Source organism: Carlito syrichta, unplaced genomic scaffold (assembly GCF_000164805.1).
Source record: "Carlito syrichta isolate Samal-C Ts95f unplaced genomic scaffold, Tarsius_syrichta-2.0.1 Scaffold93688, whole genome shotgun sequence".
In the NCBI taxonomy this organism is placed as follows: Eukaryota; Metazoa; Chordata; class Mammalia; order Primates; family Tarsiidae; genus Carlito; species Carlito syrichta.
This window is the reverse complement of record NW_007037784.1, coordinates 215,893-243,507: the sequence shown is the minus strand read 5'-3', so window position 1 is coordinate 243,507 and position 27,615 is coordinate 215,893. Positions and strand designations below refer to the sequence as shown.

Here is a 27,615-nt window from a genome sequence, read left to right as displayed (position 1 = left end):
AAGAAGTTCTTAAAATGCATGACCAGAAATCAGAGTTTTGAAAACAGTCAAGTTCTCATGTTATGGATGAGAAGCTGAGGATTAAGGAGGTGAAGTGGCTTGCCCAAGGTCATACTGCTAACTCCCATTCCATTGCAATGGGAGGATGGAGTGGCCTCCAAGTTCAGAGTCTGGCATGGCAGGTGGGGTCTTCCCACTCTTCCTGACTCTCATGGGTCTTTGATCTCAAGAGTCTTTTCTGGCTGGAGTGTAGGAGCATGGCTGAGACACTATCTCAGAATCAAACCCCTAGAGGTCAAAGATTCCCACAGATGCCACACAAGACAGAGCCTCACCAGGGGTGGGGCTAGGAGAGGCTCCGCCCACCTCTGTTTTTGTCCAACAGGTTCAGCAGCTCTAGTCCTCCCCAGAGAGAGTCGCTTCATCAGAGAGTGGCTGCGTGCTCACATCCACGGGGTCAGGGCTGAGGATGGGGAGAACCTTGGGGACCCAGAAGACCATGCCCTGCCTGCAAGTCCTGCCTGAAAACCCAAAGGACTTTCCTTAACAGAGCATCAACACTGCCTGGTAAGGGAACTGCTGGCCAGCCCCTCCTGGTGCCTGAAGAGAGGGGAGGGGAGGCAATCCAAATACAGGCCCTGCTGGGGCTGAGGGACGGGAGCAGGGCCTGGCATTTGCTGAGCACCTAATTTGTGCCAAGTGACACCCTCTCGGAACAAGCAGCAGAGCCCAGATGAGAATTCATTCCGTCTAACACTAGAGCCTCAGCTGCTCACCCATCAACCAACCCAGTCCAGCAGACACAGGGCACGCCATGCACTGCTTCACCTTTCATGATTTTCTTGAGGAGCAGCCATGGCAATGATGCCTTTCGTCACCTCAGACTGCTTCCCAATATGTGATCCTGTCTATGCTGAAGAGCAGGGAACCCATGCCTGAAGGAAGGAAGCTGGAGGTGACTCTAGGGATGGGAGTGGAGATTCACAGATAGGGGAATTACTTCTGCTTCTCAGAGCCAGAAAAATGTACCATCTGCCACCCGTGTGACCTTGATGTCCTGTGTCTGACCCTGTCCTTCCTGAGGTGGTGCCAGTCAGTCCACACTCTGAATGGCAGCTGGGGGCATATTAGAAAGAGCTTGGGTTTCTTGTTCATAGTGGGATCTTTGAATTCCCCATGGAAGATGTGGAAGGCAGAAGAGAGTGAAACCTGATAGTTATTGAATGGTTTCTATTTTCATTTGTCGATGGGAAAACTGAGGCTCTGAGAGGTTAAATGACTCAAGTGAGCCTGAATCCGAAGATCAAGCTGGATGGTTCCAGCCAGAATCCGTGTTGCAGTTGCTGGGACAACTCTTAGGACTCTGCTCTCTGGTGGCTCAGTGCATCTCTCAGCTAAATGCCATTGTATTTAGAGGTTCTATCAGAAATGGCCTGAGCCTCCACCCAGGCTGGCAGATACATAAATAGGCACTTAAGGATTTGGCCCCCATGCCACATGGGGTGATGGCACCAGCTGCACTTGTCACTTGGGATGTGCCATGGATGCAATACTACATCCCAGAGATGGGCTTGGTGTAAGAAGGACCAGAGTCCAGTGGAATCCAGTTCAGCTTGGGAGGCTTGGGGTCCTTCTCCTAGATGCAGGACAAAGAACAGGGGATTTGGAAAACATAGATGCGAGTCATGGCCATCAATTGTTGTGCCAAATCCCTTCACAAATCTGAGACTTGATTCTAAAAATTAACACCTCTGGGCCATTTGGCCATGAGAATTAAATGAGATTAAGTACCAAATGCGTCACCTAGCACCTCGCAGGCATTTAGAAGGCTCTTTCCACTTCTCTTTTCTTCCTTTATGAGATACTCTCAGCAACCTAGCTGAGCAAACAGGATAGGATGGGACCACATGTCTGACTCTAGCCTGAGTAAAGCTTCTCAGAGCATAAGATTCCTCAGAAGAGGTTCAGAAGTCCAGGGCCAAACATTCTTTCTTTTTAACAGAAGTTTGGTCACAGAGAAAGCACTATTCAAGGATTCTTGGTGGCTAGGTGCTTATGCCTGTAACCCCAGCACTTTAGGAGGCCAAGACAGGAGGATTGCTTGGGCCCAGGGGTTTAAAATCAGTCTAGACAACATAGTGAGACCTCATCTCTACAAAAAATTAGCCAGGTATGGTGATGCACACCTGTAGTCCCAGCTACATGAGAGGCTGAGGCAGGAGGATCATTGGAGCCCAGAATGTAGAAGCTTTGATAAGTTGTGATGGTGCCACTGTACTCTAGCCTGGATAACAAGAGTAAGATTCTGACTCAAAAAAAAGGAGTCTTGGAGCCAAAGACTAAATAAACGTTTCCTCATCTCATCTTACTTGATCAAGGGCAACTTCCTTCCTAGGAGGAAGAATTGAGGAATATGCCCAAGGACAGCCATGCTAATTCAGGCCGGAAAAGAAAGAAGTAGCAGACAGTCAAGAGCTGCGGGGAAGAGGCTGAGTGAAAGTGGGTGGGAGAGAGGTCATGGACAAGCCTCTACAACTTTGTCCACTATCTAGAGGGGCCCCACCCTCCCTCATCCACCTAGCAAATGCAACACTCTCCTCAAGAATCCAATAACCTTCTCTGTGACCTCCATCCGGGTCCTGCCCCATCTCCCCCAATGGCACTGACCACTCACCTCCTGGGCATACTGAGTATTCTCTTGCCTGCACTCCTGTTACAGGTAGAGGTGGGGAACATCAGTTCACCGTTTACATATCTTTCTCCCTTACTGGGTGAGAGCTCTGGTGATGCCTCATGTGTGTCTGGTTCATAGGAGGAGCTTGAAAAACCTCTGGAAAATGGAATGAAAGGATGAGGGCCACAGGGGCTGCTCCATGGACCCTCTTAAACTCAGGGGGAAAGTGGGACGGGGGAAGAACAGGGCTTGGGGAGATGGGCTGAAGGAAGAGAGTGTGAAGACGATCGTTGGTGGGTGACAAATGCTGATTTTATAGCTGGTATTTTTTATGAGTAAGTCGGAAAGAGCTACCATGACAGAGAGCAGGATTATAGAGCAAAGATGTTCATGACTAATTCTGTAACAGTAAAAGTTTTGGAGATAACTTAATATTCATAATAGGACATGTGTCATATGAATGTTGGTACGTTCTTATGGTGAGATACCTTGTAGCCATTTGAAAGAATGAGGCAGATCTCTATGAACTGACACAGAAGGTGTCGCTAATATTGGGACGAGCCCGTTCCATGGCACAGTGATCAAGAGTCTTGGTCAGCTTGAGTTGAATCAGTTCTGCCCCTCACTTGCTATGTAACTGTGAGAACATTTCATATTCTCTCTAATCCTCAGTTGTCTCACCTGCAAAATGAGGAGAATGGCAGTAACTCAAAGAGTTGTGAGGATGCCAGATAAGCTTGGCACAGTGCAAGCATGCATTACGTATTTAGTCAATATTTGCTATAATTATTTAGTGGGGAAAAAAGTAAAGAGCGAAAAAAAATGCATGCTGTTGTTTCAGTTTTTTTTTTTTTTTGAGTTGGAGTCTCACTCGGTTGCCCAGACCTGCTGGGCTCCGGCGATCCTTCCGCCTCAGCCTTCCGAGTAGCCGGAATTACAGGCATGCGCTACTATGCCTGGCTGATTTTTTTATTTTATTGTAGAGATGAGGTCTCACCAAGTTGCCCAGGCGGGTCTCGAACCCGCGGGCTCAGGCAATCCACTCACCTCAGCTTCCCAAAGGCACGGGATTACAGGCTGAGCCACCGAGCCCAGCTTGTTTTTTTATTTTTTAAGTCAGAGTTTCACTCCCTCCCCTAGGCTGGAGTGCAGTGGCACACTCACGGCCACCCCAGCATCGGCCTGCTGGACTCCGGTGATCTTTCCGCCTCAGCCTTCCAAGTTGCCAGAACTACAGGCGCACATTATTATGCCCAGCTTATTTTTTATTTATTGTAGAGACGCGGTCCCGCCAAGTTGCCCAGGCTGGTCTCGAACCCACAGGCTCAGGTAATCCACTCGCCTTGACCTCCAAAAGTGCTGGGATCATAGGCTGAGTCACCGAGCCCAGCCAGTTTCACTTTTCAATTTGTTTCTTTGTGCAGAGACATATGTGTATATAAATATATGTGTGTACATGTGGATAAAACAACAGTTAGCAATAGTTCTCTCTGAAGTATGAGACGAGAAGGAAGAAATTAGGGAGGGAATTACACTTTTTCTGTTTTTGTTAATAGACTTCATTTTTTAGAGCTGTCTTAGGTTCATAGCAAAATTGAAGCCCTCATCTCCCACCCTCGCCACACACACACAAACACACACACACACACACACACATCCTTCCCTACCACCAACATCCACACCAGAGTGGCCCATTTGCTGTCATTGATGAACTTACGCTGCACATAATTGGGACTCACACTTCTAACTGTGTGCATTTCTGACTTGTTTTCATTTCTACAATGAGCGTGTATTGATTTTGTAAGTAAAATAATATTAACAAATGGCTGAATCACGCCCCAAGCTCCAGAATGGCTAGATTTTAGAAAGTAGCCTAGTTCACAGTGGTTGCCACAGAGAAGGGTGATACACTCAAGGCTGCGTGGGAATGGGGCCTGAGTCTTAGAACCCCCATTCTGCTGTCGCCAGCATGAGGGGCCACAGGCCTGCTGGGCTGCCTCCTGCTCTCTCAGAAGGACATCTGACACAGCTCACAAATCTGAGGAGGCCGGGCCCTGGGCCATGCCCATGAGGTTCTCAAGCTTACACCAGCTGAACCACATCAGGGCTTTCAGGGATCCAGTCGTGAAAGTGGCGAGTGTCCTCAGGCCAACTAATGCATGGTCCCTACCCAGTTCTGAAGACAGTACCAGGGACAAGGCAAAACAAAGTCTCCTCTGACATTTACTAGCATAGTGTCTTTTCTGTGAGCCTCAGTTTCCTCATCATAATACAGGGATTAACCTGCCCAGCACACAAGGCCATTGGGAGGATTAAGTGAGGTCTGTGGGAAAGTATCTAGCACACTACTTGGCCCATGGACGGTTCCAGGAAGTTTTAATTTCCTGTCTACATGACTAGCCTCACAGGTCTAGACCCTGCAAAAAATAAAAGAAGTCCTGGCTCAGTCGGAGTGGTGTAGGGTTGGGGGTGTCCTTCCTGGCAAAGTCAGAAGAAGGACTGGGTAAGGATAGTCTTGGGGCTCCCCAAATGGGCAGCCCAGGGTGGCTGGCTGCATTCCTGGTGCTGATGAACCACTCTCCAAACAAGGTTTCAGTCTTTTTATGGGATGGATTTAAAACATAATCCTCCAAAATGAAGTCATTCTTGGATGGCATGCAGACAGCAGGAACTGTCACCAAAAGGCGTGCAAAGAGACTACTCTCCACACATGCTGGGAAAACACTGTGCCCACTACCCACAGAAAGATACTGACGGAGAGCAGATGAGCCTATTAGACTGACTGTCATTCACATGTCCCACGTGTTTCCCCAGGTGATTCCTACTTCAAGCCCTCCCTGTGAGAACAGCTCCTCAACATGAACTACAGTCTCCACTTGACTTTGCTGTGTCTGAGTTTCTTCACTCAAAGGTGAGCTCTGCTATCCCAGAATGACCTTGGTCTGGGTGCTTTGCATACGGGTATGTGGTGGAAGGGGTCAGCTCTTCCTAGTTATGTGCAGCAAGGCCAAACCTAGTCCACTCACTTCCCTGCAGCATCAGAACAATAAAACCTTCCACTATTTATTTTATTTAGAGAACTAGGCTAGTCGCAGTGGCTCACACTTATAATTCCAGCACTTTGGGAGGCTGAGGTGGGAGGATTGCTTAAGTCCAGGAGTTCGATGCCAACCTAGTAAATATAGCAAGACCTCGTCTCTACAAAAAAAATTTAAAATTACCCATGCATGGTGGCACGTGCCTGTAGTCCCGGCTGCTTGGCAGTCTGAGGCAGATGGATCACCTGAACCAGGAATTTGAGCCTGCAGTAAGCCATGATCATGCCTCTGAACTCCAGCCTGGGCAACAGAGTATGACCCTATCTAAAAAAAAAAGAGAATGAAGCCGGGATCGGTGGCTCAGCCTGTAATCTCGTGCCTTGGGAGGCTGAGGTGAGTGGATTGCCTGAGCCCGCAGGTTCGAGACCCGCCTGGGCAGGGAGACCTCATCTCTACAATAAATCAAAAAATCAGCTGGGCGTGGTAGCACACGCCTGTAATTCCGGCTACTTGGAAGGCTGAGGCGGAAGGATCGCCAGAGCCCAGCAGGTCGAGGTTGCGGTGGCCGGGAGTGGCCACTGCACTCCAGTCTGGGCGACAGAGTGAGACTCCAACTCAAAAAAAAAGAGAGAATGGAAGTTTCCAGAATGGTCATAGGTGGATGCACCCCTGTGTTGTTTTTTGTTTTGTTTTAGAAGACACTTGGAGGTTCCTGAATTATCATGACATTTTGATCTATGGTAAATGGGTAATAAAATGGAGATGCTAATTCAACAGCTAAAAATGAAGAGGTTTCTCTTTAGGAGAGTCACTGTTGATACAGGTACAACACACAAACACACACACCACCCCCACACACAAACACAAGCTTAAGTTGATGTGTACACATACTGATTCACACATAAACAAGCATGAGCAACAAAACCCATTTTCTTTTCCAGGATGTGCACCCATGGGAATCAGTTCAACATCGAGATTAGCAGAAGTGACAAGCTTTCCCTGCCTGGCTTTGAGAACCTTACAGCAGGATATAACAAATTTCTCAGGCCCAATTTTGGTGGTAGGTGATCCTTTGTGTCCAAGACATCAATTCAAAGGGACAGGGACAGAGAAAATAGGCAGGGGAGGGTTTCAGGAGACTTTAGTTGACTCCCTTTTCTGATCTGCAGCCTGCTTAATGGTTGTTGACAATGGATGAGGACACAAGCAAGGGTCTTCACACTTCTTTGAAGAAAGCACTGTGCCTATCCACCTGTGAGATAAAGAAACATTCCTCCCCACTGGGGAGACTGTGAGAGCCTCCAGACAGTCACCCACATGCTGTCTTCTTTCTGCCCCCACTCTATGCATTATTCAAGGAACTCACCAGGTGACACCAGGACGACCCCACCTGGCCATCCTGCCTCCAGCCTGCCCCTCTTTGCCAACTCCCTAGACTGCCAGTGATGGCCCGCCTGGGTCATTTGCTTGCTTGGGACACCTGCACGTGCCCCAGCAACCTCGCATTGGGTCCAGACACACAGGGCCCTTTCCAGCCCAACCTCTGTCTATCTGCCATGTTCTCATCCTCTAAGCTACTCCCCCTGCCCTCTCTTAGGATGCTCCGCAGTGTGCCCCGAACGTTCTCTGACATTCCTGGCCTCCCTGGCCTCTGTGCCTTTGCAGAGGCTGTTTACCTGCCCAGAATTGCTTCTTCTAACTTGACTCCTTGGAAAAATGCCAGTTTTCCTTTCTGTCTCGCAGCAAAGGCTCCCTTCTCTGAGAAGCCCTCTCTGATTCCTCCAGTCCCCATCCCCTTTCTTTGCACTTTATTTTGAACATAACTTCAAATTATAGCCATTGCCCCGTTATACTGTAGCAGGTTTTATGTCTTTGCCAGCTCTAGGCTGCAGCCCCTTGTGGAGGTCTGGCTCCATTTACCTCACTAACTCCAACAGAGGCTTCGTGCTTGACATATAACAAGCTGTCAATTAGTATTTGTTGAAAGAATGCGGCAAGGAGGGAGGCAATGAGACCAACTACATACTGCTTCCAGAAGGAAGTAGTAGAAAGAGCCTTGGAGTTGAACAAATCTAAGTTTGGCTCCTAGCTCTACTGCTTGGTGGGTACCTTAGCTTTCTGAGCCTTGGTTTCCTTTCCATGAAATGGGGCTATCTATCTACTCACAAGGAGGACTGAATGAAGGAGAGTGTGTAAGCCTGAGGCATAGTGCCTGCCATAGCCATAGAGTGAAGTTTATTTTCATCCCTTACCCTTCCTGCTCCTCCCTTCCGATGTTAAGACTCTCTGGTCAGATCTAGGATCAGTGTGGCAGTATCGACCCTCCAAGGGGCAGATGTCAAGAGGGGATAACCACTTCAAGAAATTTAGTGGGACAATGTCTAGAAGGGGAAATGGGGTGGGAGGAGGGGGAGGAGAATGTTCGACCACAATGCAGGTCTCATCAGGGGAAGGAGAGAGGGAAGGAAAGACGGCTGGGCAGAAGTGTCTTACACAGCAGTGCAGTTCTCAGTGTGTTTGGAAAGGCCACAAATTTTCAGGCCCAATTTTGATGGTAGGTGATCCTCCATGTCCAAGACATCATTTCAAAAGGACTGAAACAAATAAAATATGCAGTGGAGGGTTTTGAGAGGTTTTAGTTGACTCCATTTTCTGATCTGCAGCCTATTTAAGGATGTGCTTGAGTTAAAGATGCCATCAGAGGAGTCTCCCATCTCTGTACCTTCCAGGAACAGGCCTGCCTTAGTGTTCCCACTGTGCTCAGTCACTGGTTGGCTGCACTGATTTCCACTGATTTCCATGGGAATTCTGGCCTCCATGCAAGCGTAAGGATAGATTCCAAAGCACACCAGTAACTGACCCTGAGTCAATTACACCCCTCAGTTGGTAATCTGAGCAATGCATTTTCATGGCCACACAATCAGGATTTGAGGCCCTTATGTTAAGGATCCTGGAGAGGTTTCAACATTCCTGGTTCTCCTGGGCCCTACTGAACACTAATGACCAGCATATGAGTCCGCACACCTCGGTTAGGTCCACTCAACAATTTCTCTTGCCTCTCAAACCCCAAAGAACCCTGCCCTTCTTGTTTGTCTGCTCACTGGCCAACATGACACAGGGTCCTTGGGCAAAGAGCTCATTCTGAGAACAGGGGGCCTGGAGTGGGCCTATGTGAGGCCTGTGTGAGGCTCAGTCCCACCTGGAGTGAAAATGGAGTATGAACTCTCCTGTTAAAAAGAGAGGAAGGCACGACCTCCCACCCCTTGCCTTGTGCATTTTGGCACTTTGCCTCCTAAAAGAACCTGTATTTGCTTGGCAGCCAGGGACCTATGGAGGAGCCATTCATTGCTCTCTGCAATGCATGTGAGAAGAGTCCCAGAGATCCTTAAGAGCTCCTAGCTCTACTGCTTGGTGGGCACCTTAGCTTTCTGAGTCTTGGTTTCCTTTCCATGAAATGGGGCAGTATATGATTTCTCAGGTACTGACCTGGACAGAGCAAAGGTTTGCAGGCAGGCACTAGTGCACACTACCCCGGAACTGGCTTTGGCCTTTTTCCTAGGAGAAAGCTGCCCTCTGGTGGCACAGCTAACTCTTGTAACTCAAGGGGAAGAAAGAGTAAGCTCTGGCCCATAAGCAAGCCAATGGAGGCAAGGCCTGGACTAGACAGCGTAGAAATAAACTGAACAAAAACACAACAGAACTCGAGTTCTTGTGTGGTTTCCATTCTCCGCATTCTTTGGGTGAAGTCAGTTAACACTGTCCAGTGGCACTTAAAATAGGTTCTGTAACCTTCTCAACCCAACCTTCCATAGTAGGCACTTACTTGTCTTAGTCCATTTTGTGTTTCTATAACAGAATACCTTAGACTGAGTAATTTACAATGAACAGAAATGTATTGCCTTGGCCGGGCATGGTGGCTCAAGCCTGTAATCCCACTTTGGGAGGAGGAGGTTAGAAGATTGCCTGAGCTCAGTGGTTCGAGGCCAGCCTGAGCAACATGGCAAGACCTCGTCTCTGCAATAAATAAAAAAATTAGCTGGGTATGGTGGCACATGCCTGTGGTTCCAGCTACTTGGAAGGCTGAGGTGGAAGGATCGTGCTAGCCCAGCAGGTCGAGGCTGCGGTGGCCATGAGTGTGCCACTGCACTCCAGCCTGGACGACAGAGTGAGACTTTGACTCAAAAAAAAAAAAAGAAACGAAAAGAAAAAAGAGAAGAAAAGAAAGAAATGTATTGGCTCACAGTTCTAGAGACTGAGAAGTCCATTATCAAGGTGCCGGCATCTGATGAGGGCTTTCTTGCTATGCCTTCACATGGTGGAAAGTGAGAGGGTGAAAGAAAGGACAAGAGGGGTCTGGACTTGCCCTTTTATGCTGGTACCAGTTCCACCCATGAGGTCCTACCCCTTAATACTGTTACAATGGCAATTAAGTAACAACATAAGTTTTGGAGGAAACAATTCAAACCATAGCAGCACTAGTAGCTCTAATTTTACAGGTGAAAAACTATAGCACAGAGAGGTTTTGCAATGCTCAAGGTAACAAAGCTGTTAAGTGGCCTGATTGAAATTCAAGCTCCTTATCTTGAGCTGGACCTTACTGCCTGGAGGAGCAGAAAGCCATCTAGCACCACACCCCATCAGCACCTTCCAGGGTCTGCCCTCAAAGATCTCCCCCGTTTCCATCAAGTATTAACACTTGCTAATTTATTTTTTCTGACATTGGCCCCAAAACTCAATTTCCAAATTTCTACCTATATTCTACAGCTTGGTTTCCTTAGACTTATAATTGGACTAGTTGGGCATAGTGGTGTGTGCCTGTAGTCCCAGTTACTTGGGAGGCCAAGGTGGGAGGATCATTTCAACTCAAGCATTCAAGGCTGCAGTGAGCTCTGTTCATAGCACTGAACTCTCGCCTAGGTGACAGAGCAAGACTCTATCACTAAAAAGAAAAAAAAATTAAAAAATTAGGTTGCTTTGCCCAATTTCTACTGATTGGATGTTTATAAGCTTCTTTTGAATTCCATCTCTCCTCTTCCTGGTTATCACTGACCCCTGAACCACCCCTGGGGTTATTTACTACAGGTGAATGCTATTGCATCTATTAACCTGCTGAACAAAGTTGTTCTTTTTCCAAAATTAGGTAGGATTGCAGAAAAGATGAGGAAGGGAAATTTCATTATTGAGTACCTATTCTTACCTGTTGGATGGACATGATGCTGGGAGCTTTGTACAGATAATCAATTTTTTTATTTTTTTTGAGTTGGAGTCTCATTCTGTTGCCCAGACTGGAGTGCAGTGGCTGCTCCCGGCCACCGCAGCCTCGACCTGCTGGGTTCCGGCGATCCTTCCACCTCAGCCTTCCAAGTAGCCGGAATTACAGGCATGCGCTACCACGCTCGGCTGATTTTTTAATTTATTGTAGAGATGAGGTCTCGCTGCCCAGGCGTGTCTCGAACCCGCGGGCTCAGGCAATCCACTCACCTCAGCCTCCCAAAGGCACAGGATTACAGGCTGAGCCACCGAGCCCAGCCAGATAATCATTTAAGAGCATGTTCCAGATGTCTGGTTGGACAGACATTTCATACACATCCTCTCTTGCCACCACTCTACAGAGACATTGTCACATGCCTAACCTTCTCCATAACCCTATGATATCATTAGTATTAGCCCCACTTGCAGGTGGGAAAACTGCCGCTCTGAAAGATTTGGTAATTTCTCCTAGATTGCAGAGGTGGGATCTAGGGCTTTTCTTTCACATCTCAGTCTAAAGAGGAGTAAACTTTCCTGACCTAGACTGGCCTGGCTTCTGAAAAGGTTACTCTGACACCTTGGTCTCTAGAGCAAAGACTAGCTCTCTCTAGAATTCAATCTGTCTGCAGGATTGAAGCTTAACAGTCTGCACATAGAACTAAGAGGGGAAAATTCTGGAATTCAAAATAGTCTAGGTTCCAGGAGAGAAAAGAAAGAGGAGAAAAGTGTCAGGAGGTCAGCAAGAGCTCAGCTATGAGTGGTCTTGAATGCCATCTTGTGGTAAATTTACTTAGTCAAAGAGGACAAGAAACAACATCTATGCACAATCAGATTATAAGTCTCTGTTACATTTCTAAATGATTTGTTTTTTGCAAGCACCATAGGAAAAATCCTCCATGTAAGAAGTAACAAATATCTCACCATTATGCTTTTTAAAATATGCACCAGTTAGACAGTGTGGTCTCTCTTATGCATTAAGATACCTATATACTTGCGCATATTGTTCATATTAAAGGGAGGTATAGTGTACACTGTGGTTACTCTTTTTTTTTTTTTTTTTTTTTGAGTCAGAGTCTCACTCTGTTACCCAGGCTGGAGTGCAGTGACACACTCACAGCCACTGCAGCCTCGACCTGCTGGGCTCAGGCTATCCTTCTGCCTCGGCCTTCCAAGTAGCCAGAACTACAGGCGTGTGCTACCACACCTGGCTAATTTTTTGATATATTGTAGAGACGAGGTCTCACCATGTTGCCCAGGCTGGTCTCAAACCCCTGGGCTCAGGAAATCCTCTCACCTCAGCACAGCGGTTACTCTTGAGAGGGGACAATAGAAATTAACTTTTTACTTTTTATACGTCTAGATTGTTTAAATTTTTCTAACAAACAAGTATTACTTTTGTAATTTTTTATCATTATTTAATGCACTAATGTTGTGTTAGGAAATCTTACACTTGTGTTTCTATGTCTTTCTATCTTTTTCTTCATTTTTAGGAGAACCAGTTCAGATAGCACTCACTCTGGACATTGCAAGTATTTCTAGCATTTCAGAAAGTAACATGGTAAGTGTGGTCTCTCTATATTCCACAGAGTCCCTCCTCTTGTGTTTAATGAGGATGGACTTTTTTTTTAGTTGGAGTCTCACTCTATCACCCAGGCTGGAATATAGTGGCACAAATCATGAATCACTGTAGCCTTCACTTCCTGGTCTCAGGCAATCTTTCCACCTCAGTCTCTCAAGTAGCTAGGACTACAAGTGTATGTCACCACATCCAGCTAATTTTCTGACTTTTTGTAGAGATGAGGTCTTGCTTTTTTGTAGAGATAAGGTCTTGCTGTGTTGCCTAGGCTGGTCTTGAACTCCTGGGCTCAAGCAATCCTTCCACCTGAGTCTTCCAAAGTACTGGGATTACAGGTATGAGCCACCACACCTGGCTATGAAGTATTTTCTAGCTACTCAGAAAAGAAAGACTCCCAGCCCTCCTTCATCTGGAATGATAGAAGCTGGGGACCTATCCTAAAACTCAAGGCCATAGAAGATTCTTATAGAATAGATGTTCTGAGTATCAGGAAGAAAATGGATTCAAAGGCCAGAAGGAAAAAAGCCAGAGAATGGAGAGGGTACATTTGGTGAGGGGTAGAAACTGGGAAAAATAATAAAAGTGCAATAGGCAAGCCTGGTTGTCACATGGTCCTTCGTGAAAGGGGATATAAATGAGGAAAACTGACAATCAAATGACTGCTTTCAGCAATCCTCTCACTTAAGAGAACACATTAAAGACAAGGTCAAACCAGAGGCAGTCTGCCAAGAAGGCCCACTTGAGTATCCGGGATGAATTCTGGACTATCTAAGCACTTAGTCCATCAAAAACTTCAGCAATTTGGTGGGCCCTTTGTGATCTAGCGTGAGCTTTCTTGCCAAGTAAGCTAAGGTCCTAAACGTGAGGTTCCCATCCCCTTACTCCCTCTAGGACTACACAGCCACCATATACCTCCATCCCCTTACTCCCATCCCCTTACTCCCTCTAGGACTACACAGCCACCATATACCTCCGACAGCGGTGGACGGACCAGCGGCTGGTGTTTGAAGGCAATAAGAGCTTCACTCTGGATGCCCGCCTTGTGGAGTTCCTCTGGGTGCCAGACACTTACATAGTAGAGTCCAAGAAGTCCTTTCTTCATGAAGTCACTGTGGGAAACAGGCTCATCCGCCTCTTCTCCAATGGCACAGTCCTATATGCACTCAGGTAAGCGGGCTCCTACAGCCTCAGGCTTGAAAAAACAGGCACGGGTGAATCTTGAGTAGTTCTGACCAGTGCTAAAATAGTAACTCAGAGGTCCATGCTTCCCATGTTCCTGCTTTCTTATGTCCTTGTCCTGATCATGGAAGAGCCTCTCTCTCTCAGTTCAGCATCTACTAAATACCTGCTCTGTGCCAGGCCCAGTGCTGGACACAGAGGCTACAATGCTGAATAAGGCGCTGCCCTACCTCTGAAACACGGACATGGAAACAGAGCAAGTCCCTGCTTCTGGAGCCCAAGCTGGGGAGTAGATTAGTGGTTTGAGGGTGATGTTAGAGGACACTTTCACAGGATTCTAAGCTGAGTCTTAAAAGGTAAATGGGGCTAGGTGCAGTGGCTCATACCTGTAATCCCAGCACTTTGGGGGGCTAAAGTGAGAGGATTGCTTGAGCCCAGGAGTTCAAGACCAGCCCTGGAAACTCAGAGAGACTTCATCTCTAAAAAAAAAATGAACTGGATGTGGTGATATGTGCCTATAGTCCAAGTTACTCAGGAGGTTGAGGCAGAAGGATCGCCTGAGCCCAGGAAGTCGAGGCTGTAGTAGTCATGATCATGCCACTGCACTCAGTCTGGGAAAAAGGCAGCTCCACAGTGACGGGTCTGTCACAAAAGTTAGATTTAGTAACTGGATACAAAAGCAGCTCAGACAAGCCAGTGAGTGAGTCTGTTCTGCAAAATTGTCGGAATTCTGCCTCTGAATTACCAGTGTTCCAACTCCCCTCACACCAGACCCATTGTATGTGTGTGTGTGTGTGTGTGTGTGTGTGTGTGTGTGTGTGTGTGTGTGTGTGTGTTTGAGTTGGAGTCTCACTCCATTGCCCAGGCTGAAGTGCAGTGGCATACTCACGGCCACTGCAGCCTCAACCTGCTGGACTCCAGCGATCCTTCCGCCTCAGCCTTCCAAGTAGCCGGAACTACAGGTGCGTGCTATCACACCCAGCTAATTTGCGATCTATTGTAGAGACCTGTCTTGCCAAGTTGCCCAGGCTGGCCTCAAATCCGTGGGCTCAGGCAACCCACTCTCCTCGGTCTCCCAAATTGCTGGGATTACAGGATGAGCCACCGAACCTAGCCCAGACCCAGTTTTAACTGAAACTCATGGGCATTACTTAGCACAGAAAGCCTCAAGGATGCTTTGCATGTGAGCTCCAAGCCACATGTTCACTGTAAGAGTTCAAGTGAAAGCCCTCGTGCAGTGACCCTTGGAAGGGAATGTGTACTTTCTATAGCTTCCTCATAAGGCTGCTTTTTAACCTATTTTTCCTTTCTTAGAATCACAACAACTGTTGCGTGCAACATGGATCTTTCTAAATACCCCATGGACACACAGACATGCAAGCTGCAGCTGGAAAGCTGTGAGTATTTGTCCTGCAGGCTCCTGAGATGATTTTCCTGGGTGCCTTAGGTCTGTGTGTTCAAGATGAGTAATCCTCACGCAGTAATCTTTGTTTTCTTGATGTTGATTCACAGTGGATTCTGTACTTGCAGACAGATTTAGAGACTTCTCAAAGAAACACTTCCCAACCTTACATCTATTGGGTGAGCCATTGTTCAGCAGTACCAGATATCTCCACTTGTGAGTGGGCAAGACAGCCAAAGGAAATGCTTTAATTTAGTTAGTGGTATAGGTCTGGGTCAGCAAGCTATAGTCCATGTGCCAAATTCAGCCCATTGGCTATTTCTGTAAACAAAGTTTTACTGGAACACTAATAATAAATGCTATTTTTCAGCTAAATACTATGGCATCTATTTACCAATTTCTTACTATATGCAAGGCACTATACTAGCTACTCTCCAAACAATCCCATGAGATAAATATTGTTTTTCCCATCTTGAAGATATAGAAATTATATACTAATGAGGTGCATTATGATTTGGTAACTTTCCCAAGGAAACAAAGTAAGTAAGTAGCAACACTGGGACGTGAACCCAGGTAGAGTGGGTCCAAAGTCCAAAAGTTCACTAATTCTAGTGGCTCTTCCACTGGGCTGGAGAGCCACCCAGGGATTTTGTTCCAGTGGCTTATCTGTGATCTGATCTGTATATTTTTCATGAGTATACCATAAAGTGTATTTATTTATTTATTTATTTGAGTCAAAGTCTCACTCTGTCAGCCTGGCTGGAATGTAGTGGCACAATCATGGCTCTCCACAGCCTTGACCTCCTAGGCTCAAGCAATCCTTCAGCCCCAGCCTCCCAAGGAGCTGGAACTACAGGCATGCATCACCACATCCTGCTAATTTTTTTATTTTGTGTAGAGACAAGGTCTCACTATGTTGTCTAGGTTGGTCTCAAACTCCTGGGCTCAAGTGATCCCCCCATCTGGGTCTCCCAGAGTGCTAGAATTATAGGCGTAAACCACTGCACCAGGCCATAAAGTGCTTTTAAACAGTAATATGGGGATAATGAAAAGCTTTTAATAATAACTCCTTTCCAGTTTCTTCAGCGCCCATTTCTTATCATCATTGTTCCCCAAATTGAGTAACCGCATGATGCTTGTATTGAATTACCTAAATCCTGCCAGGATGTTCCACTGAATTACTATCTGATTACCACATAGTGGTCTCAAACGTATTCTTGTGCCAGTTCCTTTGCATTACTTAGGATCAAGGCCAGTGTTTTTCCTTTTCTGTGTGTGCTAAAAAAAAACAAACTTTTTTCTCAATCTAATGTTTTAGTTTTACGTATTGCCCCTAAAGTCACCTGCTTGAGTTCTATCTGTCTATCCTTTTTTGAATGCATTCAGTTCAGCCAGTCAACAACAAGGTGGCTGGCTATTCTGTGTTACACACTGTGGTAGATATTTGCAATGCAAAGATAAAAACAATGTTCCAGTCTTCAGGAAGTCTACAATGTAATAGAAGGTACAGGACTTTAAATAATTATAACAGAATAAATGATAACAATAAAAAGTAATGGCATTAGGGAAACCCAGGGGAGTCAGACGTTACCTAGGGGAAGTGTCACTTGAAATGAAACATGGGGGATCAGTTGGAACTGGCCAACAGGACAAGGAGTGGGATGCAGAATCTGCAAGACATGGAAGCACAAAGAAACACAGCAGAGGTAAGAAATGGCAGACAGGCCAGGTGCAGTGGCTCAAGTCTGTAATCCCAGCACTTTGGGAGGCCAAGGTGAGGGAACTGCCTGAGTCCACGAGGTTGAAAACAGCCTCTCTACAAGAAATCAAAAAATTAGCTGAGTATGGTAGCGTGCACCTGAAGTTCCGGCTACTTGGAAGGCTGAGGCGGAAGAATCACCTGAGTCCAGCAGGTTGACGCTGGGGTGGGCATGAGTGTGCCACTGCACTCCAGCCTGGGTGACAGAGTGAGACTCTGACTAAAAAAAAAACCAAAAAAAAAGAAATGGCAGATATGCAAAGCCAGTGACATTTCTCACACAAATGCTTCCAACTTTTAAAAGAAATTATATATATATACACACACACACACACACACATATAACATACAGGAATATATATCTAAATATAAATTATAAATATATATAAAATACAGGATTACCTGTGAATGAGCATCTACATGGTATCTGGGGATTTGCTTGTGATGAAGACTGAGGGTTTACTCTAAATTGATGTGTGTCAAATAAATCTCCTGTCATTGTTAAATAATCTCCATAATTCCTTAATAAACCATGCCCACCAAACTTGGGCACCTGTGACAGGCAAATCACTCCACAGACATGATTTATTAAGCCATCAAAGTATGGCTTGTGTGTGACAGAAATACTATAGTAAAGCTCTGGAGAGTAGTGGGCACTCCTTACATAAGGTCACAGGTAGACAGTATCAGAAAAGCACAGTCATTATGAGACAGAAGTCATTTTTCAGAAGTAGACATTTAATTAAAGACTCAGATTAATTATCTTATTGATAAAGTACATGCAAAACCTTCTTGAAGCAATACAGCTGTTTGGTGGCAGAATAAAACTTGAGGTTATCAAAAAGAGAACTCATTTTTACTCCCACTTGGGGATGATTACCCTCCTTGTGTGGTGGCTGTACTCGTCTCAAATCCCAAGAAGCAAGGTTCTCCTGGAAACCTCAGCGTTCTGCTTACACAGATTATCCCCAGTGAGCAGAAGCAGCAGCTTTCACTGAATGCTTATTAGCAGTATTTTGGGTACAGAGATCTCCCTAAGGGTTTCTTATTTTCTTTTTTTTTTTTTGAGTAGGAGTCTCACTCTGTCACCCAGGCTGGAGTGCAGTGGCATGCTCACGGCCACCCCAGCAGCAACCTGCTGGGCTCAGGCAATCTTTCCACCTCAGCCTCCCAAGTAGCCGGAACTATGCTACCATGCCCAGCTAATTTTTTGATTTAGTATAGAGACGAGGTCTCATCACGTTGCCCAGGCTGGTTATGAACTTGCGGGCTTGGGCAATCCTCTCACCTTAGCCTCCCAAAGTGCTGGGATTATAGGCTTGAGCCACTGTGCCTGGGCAAGGGGGTTTATTTCTAAATGCTATCCCTAGAAAAGAATTGATACCATCCCACAATTTTTTATGTTCACCCAGGGACAGAGAGGTGATCATGTAATGATTATGAGCATTTACTAAAATGCAAAAGCTAAAAAAGAAAAGTGTCCGAGTAGGAACTTGTACTACTCACTTTTATAGATATTTTTTATTTCTTTGGGATGGTAGGCCTATTTAGCATCTAGCTTTAGCACATTTTGGGTGCTTTCAAGGGAAAACTCACAGATAATTTTTACCTGGAAATCTCCTATAAGCATATGACTCTAATTCTCTGCCCTATGTGGGGAGAGATAACCCTTGCTAGGTAGTGGATACCATAAGCTGAGACTTATGTTAGTCCCAAAATGTTAGCAAAATGTTAGTCCCAACGCTGGGATCACATTTCCCAGTAGCCTTTGAAAACAAAGGCAATATAGTTTTGTGTTTAACATTACAGGCACTGTAATTGCTGGGTTTTTCCCCATCACTAGCTTTGGGTGAGTAACTAACCTCTCTGGATCTCAGTTTCCTCATGTGAAGTGGGAAAATAATAGTGTCTGACCCAAAGAGCTTTTTTTTTTTTTTTTTTGAGTTGGAGTCTCACTCTGTCGCCCAGGCTGGAGTGCAGTGGCACACTCATGGCCACCGCAGCCTCTACCTGCTGGGCTCAGGTGACACTTCCGTTTCAGCCTTCCAAGTAGCTAGAACTACAGGCATGCGCCACCACACCTAGCTAATTTTTTGATTTATTGTAAAGACAAGGTCTCACCAAGTTATGCAGGCTAGTCTTGAACCCCTGGGCCCAGGCAATCCTTTTGCCTCTGCCTCCCAGAGTGCTGGGATTACAGGCGTGAGCCATCACACCTGGCTCCAAAGAGTTGTTTTTAACAACTTTTTTCTGGTATAATTTATATGCCATAAACTCACAATTGTACAATTATATACACCAACATTACATGTACAATTCAAATATTTTTCATAAACTTACTGAGTTGTGCAATCATCACCACATGCCATTGTTAGAAGATCTCCAGCACCCCAAAGAGACCCCCTTTGCCCATTTGCAGTCACTCCCATTCCCACTACCAGCTCCTAGGCAACCACTAATGTACTTTCTGTCTCTATGAATTTGCCTTTCCTGGATATTTCATATAAATGGAATCAATACAAGATGTGGTCTTTTGTATCTGACTTCTTTCACTTAGCATAGTGCATTGAGATTCATAGATATTGTGGCATGTTCTAATACTTTGTTCTGTTACCTAAACTCCAGGGGTTTGGTTGAGGTTCTACTGCTCAACCTAGAGAAAGCTGAGATCGAGGAGCATTGCCAGTAAGGAAGGCTTTTAATTGGGTGATATCAGCAAAGAAGAGCAGGAAATTAGTCTCAAATCCATTTCCCTGTCCCACTGAAGTCAGGGTTTATTTAGCAGGGCAGGAATGTAGAAAACAGGAATTAGGGAAGGGTAAGAAAGAGGGGTTGGTAAACAGGAATCGGGGAAAGATAAAGAAGAAAGGTTAGCAAACAGGAGGGGTCTGACTTCTTGTCTGAATGCAATGAGCTGGTGTGTTTCAGTTCCTTGACACTATAGGCCTGAGGGTCAGTTTTCTGAGAAAGGAGCTCAGATAAGACAAATATAAACTTCAAGCTCTAAGACCTAGAGGGTCAGCTTCTATGTTTATTCAAAAACTGTAACCTCAGTTCTATGGAGAAGTGGGGCCAGTTTCAATTCCTTTTTATTGCTGAGTGGTTTTTTATATGAATATATGTATCAATCATATTTTACTTATTTATTCATCCGTTGATAGATATTTGGTTTGTTGCCACCTTTTGGCTATTATGAATCATGTTGCCATGAACATTGGTGTACAAGTCGGTATGGACATGATTTCATTTTTCTTGGGAAGATACCTAGAAATGGAATGCTGGGTCAAATGGTAAATTTATGTTGGCGTTTTTAAGAAATTGCCAAACTGTTACTGTTTTCCAAAATGGTTGTACCATATGACATTCCTTCCAGTACTATTCCAGCTTCTCTATGCCCTGGCCATTTGTTTGTATCTGACTTTTTTCTTACAGTCATTCTAACGGGTGTGAGGTATCTTACTGTGTTTTCGACTTTAATTTTCCTAGTATCTAAGGATGTTGAGCATCTTCTTGTGTGCCTATGAATCATTCATATATCTTCTCAAAATATATTTTGAGGCTTAAATGAGATGATGATGATGTTGTGAGTGCCTAGAAATGTAATTGCCTGCTAAATGATAGATATTATTAACATCATCATCGTCCTGGACTCAGAAATTAAACTTTACTGAGATTTCTTTCTTTGGTATCCTGAGAAAGTTATGCAACCCCTCTGAATCTGAGGATTTTCGTCAGTAAAGTGTGAAAATCATTATAGTTTCCCAATTCTAAGGAAGAGCATTTATTAAATAATAAGATTTTAGGAAAAATATAAGCTCTACTTTATATATATAAATCAACTATAAGATTCATCTCAATTTCAGAAAATGATTAAAAAAACAACTCCATCTTATACTTGGATAGGGAAATGTCTGCCTTGCAAGTTTGTAAGAAAATTCGTGACATAATGTATAAGATACTTCACATAATTGTTTAATAAAAGGTATTTAATATTACTATCATTAACTATATTAATTAAACTGCTTTGAGATTTATCAAACACGCATGTTTACAGACTTCAATAAAGCAGCTGGCTGTAGGTTTTTTGTTTTTGTTTTTGCATTTATGCCAATGTGGAAATATGAACAAGTCAGTTCTAAAGTCCCTGAAGACATCGTCAGTTATGAGACAGGCTTGAAAGGTGATATCTAGCATAATCTTTTGTGTGTTCACAGATGTGTGTTCAATAAATATCATTTAAATAATGAAGGGCCCACTTTTAAAGGCTTATCATCCACCTGATCAACACAGGACCAGTTCTCAACTGATGGCAAGTAATCTTAGTAGGTCGCTTCATTCTGAACAGCTGCATTTGCACTTGAGAAACCTCGCCAAGTTTAGCATGGGATTGTCCTTGGACTTATCTTCATCAAGAAAGAGCCCATGCTGTCTCCGTATTGGACCATTTTCCAGGTCAGCTCAGTTTGCAACACCCTTGCACTGACCAGGGCTTTGCTTTACTTGCCAGGGGGCTATGATGGAAATGACGTGGAGTTCACCTGGCTGAGAGGAAATGACTCTGTGCGTGGACTCGAAAACCTGCGGCTTGCTCAGTACACCATACAACGGTACTTCACCTTAGTCACTAGATCGCAGCAGGAGACAGGTAACTCGTGTGACAAACTGTACAACATAAAAATAAGCACACCAACGTGGAGGGTTGTTCCCTAAGTCACAAATCTAATCGCTTCCCCCACGTTACCTCTTTGGGATTCAGTGGAGGGGAGAGTAAGTCTTGGGGTCAGCGCTTGTGCCTGCTCACATCCAGTGTAGAAGTGGTCCACTGAGGAGCTTACCTTTGGACCATCTTTGAAGCCTGATGCTATTTATCTCCAGATATTTTCTAAAGATTGCTCAAATCCCATGCCTCTCTCATGCATAAAATATACCCATGGCCAGGCGTGGTGGTTCATGCCTAAAATCCCAACACTTTGGGAGACAGAGGTGAGAGAATTGCCTGAGCCTGGGGGTGCAAGACAATAAATAAAGACAATAAATAAAGAGAATTAGCCTGGTACATTCCTGTGGTTCCAGCCACTTGGAAGGCTGAGGTGGAAGGAACATAACTTGGTATTCTAACCCTGGGCATATGTTTTGTGCTGTGCTAGCCTATTTGCCATACAGAACTCTGTTCATGATCACTCTCTACAGCTAGCATTCATCACATCTAGAACATATTGATCGTTTCCTAAAGATGGCCCCAAAGTACCAAAAGAACTGGGGTGCCTCTAAAATTATCAAAAATTAACCTATATTTAATAGGTTGATTAGGTTTATTCCATAGCACATTTATTCTATTGAAAAATAGATGATCACAGCTAATCTTCATGAAACAGGTATTTATTGAACAGCTACTTTGTGAACACAGAACTGAAAGACCCAGGGTTTGCCCTCAAGGGACTCACTGTCTAGTGAGGGAACTGCTGTAGGAGTGCTGTAAACAAGAAAAGCACAAGAAAGACACAAGTGGAGGGGCAGCATCCCTTTAAATCCATTTGATGCAATAGCAGTGTCTCTTTTGAAAACCTTAATGACAGCTCATAATTAACCCAATTTTGGAGAATGACAGAGGCTTAATGGGAAGATGGCTGAGCTGAACATCCCATAGGGAAACTACTCTGCTACATGAATAGGTATGATTTTGTATATCTTATTTACCCTACCAGGGAATTATACGAGACTGGTCTTGCAATTTGAGCTTCGGAGGAATGTTCTGTATTTCATTTTGGAAACCTACGTTCCTTCCACATTCCTGGTGGTGCTATCCTGGGTTTCATTTTGGATTTCCCTTGATTCGGTTCCTGCAAGGACTTGCATTGGTAAGCAGCTCCGACAGGAGGGTTCTGAGACTGACTTGTCAGGTACCTTTTTTTTTTTTCTTCTACCATTGTTTTCATTGATCTTCATAGGGCAGTTCCAATAATTGGTTTCTTGAGGGATTATTTTACAGAGAGAGAAAGAGTAAGAGAAATAGACAGAGACAGAGAGACTACTCTGAGAGCAGTGCATTTTTAAACATATGTCTTACAGTGACAGATGAGGACACTTGTGATTAGATAGTCTATTGTCAGTTATTTGTGTACTGAACAACTCCCTCTAAGGAAGGAGAAGGCAGAAGGTGAAACACTTAGAAAACCATATCACTCATATCTGTACAACATGGGCAAATCAACCCTGTTCCAGAAGCTGGAATATTTTTCAGAATGAGATATGCTCCATTTCTGAGTCCTGCCAATTCCTGAGTGGAGACACTCTGCCAGGTCATGGTGGAGGGTTCACTGGCCACTGACATGGGAATATTTCCTGCCTGTTTTCCCAGGAGTGACCACCGTGTTATCAATGACCACACTGATGATCGGGTCCCGCACTTCTCTTCCCAACACCAACTGCTTCATAAAGGCCATCGATGTGTACCTGGGGATCTGCTTTAGCTTCGTGTTTGGGGCCTTGCTGGAATATGCAGTTGCTCACTACAGCTCCTTACAGCAGATGGCAGCCAAAGATAGGGTAAGAATTTTAAGGGCCCCATGCATGATCCGTCACCTGTACCATGTGCAGGTCTGTAGAGATAGGCTGGACCTGGTTCCCGCCCTCCAGTGATTCACTTTGCTGCAGTGAATCTCATCCTTGGTTGGGCGGCAGCATCTGGAAGTCATAGTGCCGTTTGCAAAAGACTGGTCTTTTCACCGAATACAATGAGATAATAATGTTTAATTTTCCAGCAGAAAATAACTCTGTCATCTATATGCAACATAAAATCAGAAGCACAAGAACAAGCATACATGAAAAATCCAATATCAATTCAAACATGATCAGCTGCTTACAGGGACTGATCAAGGGACTAAAATAACATTTGGGCATTTCTCCTCAAAAAATGGACCCTTGACCATAATTCTAAGTTGTGTATAAGTACTAGCATTACAAGACCTTGTAACGGAAACATCATTCCATTCCTCTTTCATCTTTACTAAGGACTTCCTCATGGAGCCCAAAATTAAACCATAATCAGGGTGAACTATTTGCTCTGTGGCTCCCTGGCCTGCGTGCACCTCATATAAAAACAGGAAGGAGGCCGGGCTCAGTGGCTCAGTTTGTAATCCCAGCACTTTGGGAAGCTGAGGCGAGTGGATTGCCTGAGCCCGTGGGTTTGAGACCAGCCCAGGCAACTTGGCGAGACCCTGTGTCTACAATAAATCAAAAATTAACTAGGCGTGGTAGTGCACACCTGTAGTTCTGGCTACTTAGAAGGCTGAGGTGGAAGAATCACTGGAACTCAGCAGGCTGATGCTGGGGTGGCCGTGAGCGTGCCACTGCACTCCAGCCTGGGTGATGGAGTGAGACTCCTACTCAAAAAAAAAAAAAAAAGGGAAAGAGATCATTGCATGTATTAATATGTATTCACTATTTAATTATTTTGTTTGGAAAAATTAGATTGTGACAAATTTTTTGGCTAGTATATTTTTCTGCAGTTTGAGAAAGACTCATTATTTGGTTTAGCAATGGAACACTGTGGTCCAGCTCTCTGAACAATAATAGTGGTTATTATTTGTCAAGAATTTACATGTTCCAGACAGAGTAATAAACCTTTTGTAAATATTATATTATTTAAAATGTTCATAACAACCCTGTAAGGTTGTCATCTCTATTTTTACATTTATAAAATCTTAGAGCAGGAAGGGAAAAGGATTTATCCCAGGGGATACAAATACTGAGAGGTAGAGCTGGAATTCCAACCTAAGTCTGCTTGGTTCCAAAGGCTGACAATTATCTGCCATTCTCACTTGCAGTGGGCATTGGGCCACCCTCTTAACTATTGCTCTTTACAAGCCCATGGAAGCCTGGAGTTATTTGGAAGCCAAATGTAATAGATTTGACATTCTAAAGCTCATGCTGACAAGCAAGAAAAGAATAGGGATTCAGTTCAGAAAAAATGCCCACCTTTAGCAAAATGCTAGGACTATAAGGGTCTAACAGTGAGGAAAGAGGAATCAGAAGAGCCCAAAGACGCAGCTGCTTTTTCTCCTGTGTTTGGCTATTGTTGCAGTGTTTCGCACAGTCATATTATCTAAGCACCAAAGGCAAATTGTCACACATGCTAGCCAAAGAAGAAAGTGGATTTCATTTCCCTTGCTCCCTGTAGGCTACCTTAAGGGGAAGGAAGGAAGAAAGTTGAATTACCACCCTACCCCATCAAATCTAGATTTGCTAGATTGGCAATAAAGAAGCTGGAGAATTACTGAAAGATTGCACTGCAGACACCATAAAGCCCTTGTTTCGTTGTGTCTATGATAATAGCTGCACTATAGAGTATTTGCTGTGTCCTAAACACCCATCAACATCTCCTTTAGTCCATTCAACAACCCAGTGAAATGGGTGCCATTATTATCCCAATTTTACTGTTGAGAAGTCTGCCACTCAGAGGTGTGAGGATCTTGCACCCAGTAAGTGGCCAGGCAAAGGATCCAAATTACACTATCTCTGACTTCACTACACTCCCACATTCTGTGTTGCCCCAGTCATGTTTAAGAATGGACTATTTTTGCTTGCGTGGCAAAGACTTCAACACACAGCCCTTTTCTATTATCTCACACAATCAGTTACCCCCTTCTCCCTGGAACAAAATAGAATTCATCAAATACCTACTAGATGCTTTACAAGATAATTTATACCATTTAAACTTCTCACTATGAGCCTTATACGTATTAATATAATCATCATATTTGACAGGCAAGAAAGTTGAGTCTTAGAGGGATTAAGGTGGCTAAAATTTCCAGTAGTGAAAGGCAGAATAGGATTTGAACCCAGGTCTGCTAACTTCGAAGGTTGAGCATTTGGCATCTAGCACACTGCTCTGCATTTCTGGAGTGGGCCATGATTATTCTTTCTGTTATAAATCCTGGTGATCTACATATAGGTACCCACAAACAGGATAACAGGATTCCAAGTCTGGCTTACTGGCCAATTTCTCAGGTACTCAATGTTACTTTCTATTAAGCCTAATTATTCAATACTTTTACCCGTGAACTTTTCATTAGTTCATTACCCTCTTGTTTATTTTGCTGAGTCAAGTCTTTTAAGCTAACAACATTTTCTATGAACTAGGGGAAAGCAAAGGAAGTGGAAGAGGTCAATATTACTAACATCATCAACAGCTCCATCTCCAGCTTTAGACACAAGATCAGCTTTGCCAGCATTGAAATTTCCAGCGATAACGTCGACTATAGCAACTTGACTATGAAAACCAGTGACAAATTCAAGTTTGTCTTCCGAGAAAAGATGGCCAGGATTGTTGATTATTTCACAATTCAAAACCCCAGCAATGTTGATCGGTATTCCAAACTGCTCTTTCCTTTGATTTTTATGCTAGCCAATGTATTTTACTGGGCATACTACATGTATTTTTGAGGTGATGTTGAATTTTTTGCATGCTATAGTCTTCAACAGAACATGGTAGTGATGTAAAAGTAAATGGTATTCTAGGCTAAGTGTGCACCCTAACCCAATGGTGCTGCAAGGTACTAAAATAACATTTGGGCATTTCTCCTTAAAGAATGGACCCTCAACCATTATTCTAAGCTGTGTAGAAGTCCTAGCATTACAAGGACTTGTAACGGAAACATCGGTCCATTCCTCTTTCATCTTTACCAAGCACTTCCCCATGGAGCCCAAGATTACAAACATACTCAGGGTGGACTATTTGCTCAGTGGCTCCCTGGCCTGTGTGTACCTTATATAAAAACGGGAAGGAGACCATTGCATGTATTAGGCAGCCCTACCATGTCAGGGATTGTTTCTGAATTAATCATATATGTTATTTACTAAATCTCTGCAGTACTTACAAAATGTATTATTGACTAGGGAGTAACATTTTCTAGTTTTTGTTTTTGATTAAAATGAAATGTGGACTTACATCAATTCACTGGAAGTAATTGTACTAACTCAATATTAAGATGAGTTTTTAATAATGAGTATTATTTAATACCACAGCAGAATTGTCCCCAAACTCATAGTGGTATTATTGAAAAATCATATATAAGCAAATAAAAAAGTTAATGGATCAATAATCTAAAACATAAATCCCTTGTTTCTAAGATCCAATGGATTCACCAGATTTGGAGGACTCTGAGGCTTTCTTCGTTCATTAAACATGTCATCATTTTACTATTATATATACATCAGTCCTAAATCATACAAAAGCCCCTTTCCCACATCATGGATAGAAATTGAAAAAAAAATTTAAAACTTATTTTAGGAGTCTTAATATGGACTTGTCATAAAGACTTGAAGAAGTAAGTCCATTTTCTAGCCACCTTTACTCACATATTGGTGAGGTACTAAAAGTACTAGCTTGGCTGCCATCAGAGTCCCTGTCATTCTGTCATTTCAGCTGCTCTAATACAGGACATCATGTTCCTAGCAGCAGACCCTCTGCATCCTTCCAGGAGGAGCTTTCAGGCCTGTGGTCTAATGACCAGGAATGATGCTTATCAGATAACAAACTGCATTAGCCAGGAACAACAGGCTTAGCTCAAGTAAGCTTGGACTTGCTCAGATCTTTGGTCCTTATAGCTGGACTACTCTGAGTGGCTTATCCTGCATAAGCAGAAGAATGTTGGTCCTGAGTCCTGAAAGTTCTGAGCAACAATGGGACATGTTGCAGAATCTATGTTCCAGCCACAGGTGTGCTGTCTTCTCCAA

The 27,615-nt window shown here is 44.2% G+C and overlaps 1 protein-coding gene across 2 annotated transcripts; it reads left to right on the top strand.

Annotated features, from left to right (window-relative positions):
- Positions 1-400: 400 nt before the first annotated feature.
- On the top strand, positions 401-27,615 carry GABRP (gamma-aminobutyric acid type A receptor pi subunit). 2 transcript variants are annotated; one of them, XM_008061071.1, is made up of 10 exons: positions 401-567; positions 5,489-5,585; positions 6,654-6,772; positions 12,453-12,520; positions 13,488-13,705; positions 15,032-15,114; positions 21,386-21,523; positions 22,584-22,736; positions 23,237-23,424; positions 26,020-27,615. In XM_008061071.1, exons 2-10 carry the CDS (start codon positions 5,533-5,535, stop codon positions 26,320-26,322), a joined length of 1,323 nt encoding a protein of 440 aa, XP_008059262.1. In that variant the 5' UTR covers positions 401-567; positions 5,489-5,532; the 3' UTR covers positions 26,323-27,615. The 2 variants fall into 2 exon arrangements, with proteins under 2 accessions (XP_008059262.1, XP_021569611.1); XM_021713936.1 differs by lacking the exon at positions 23,237-23,424 and having other exon boundaries at positions 26,020-26,566.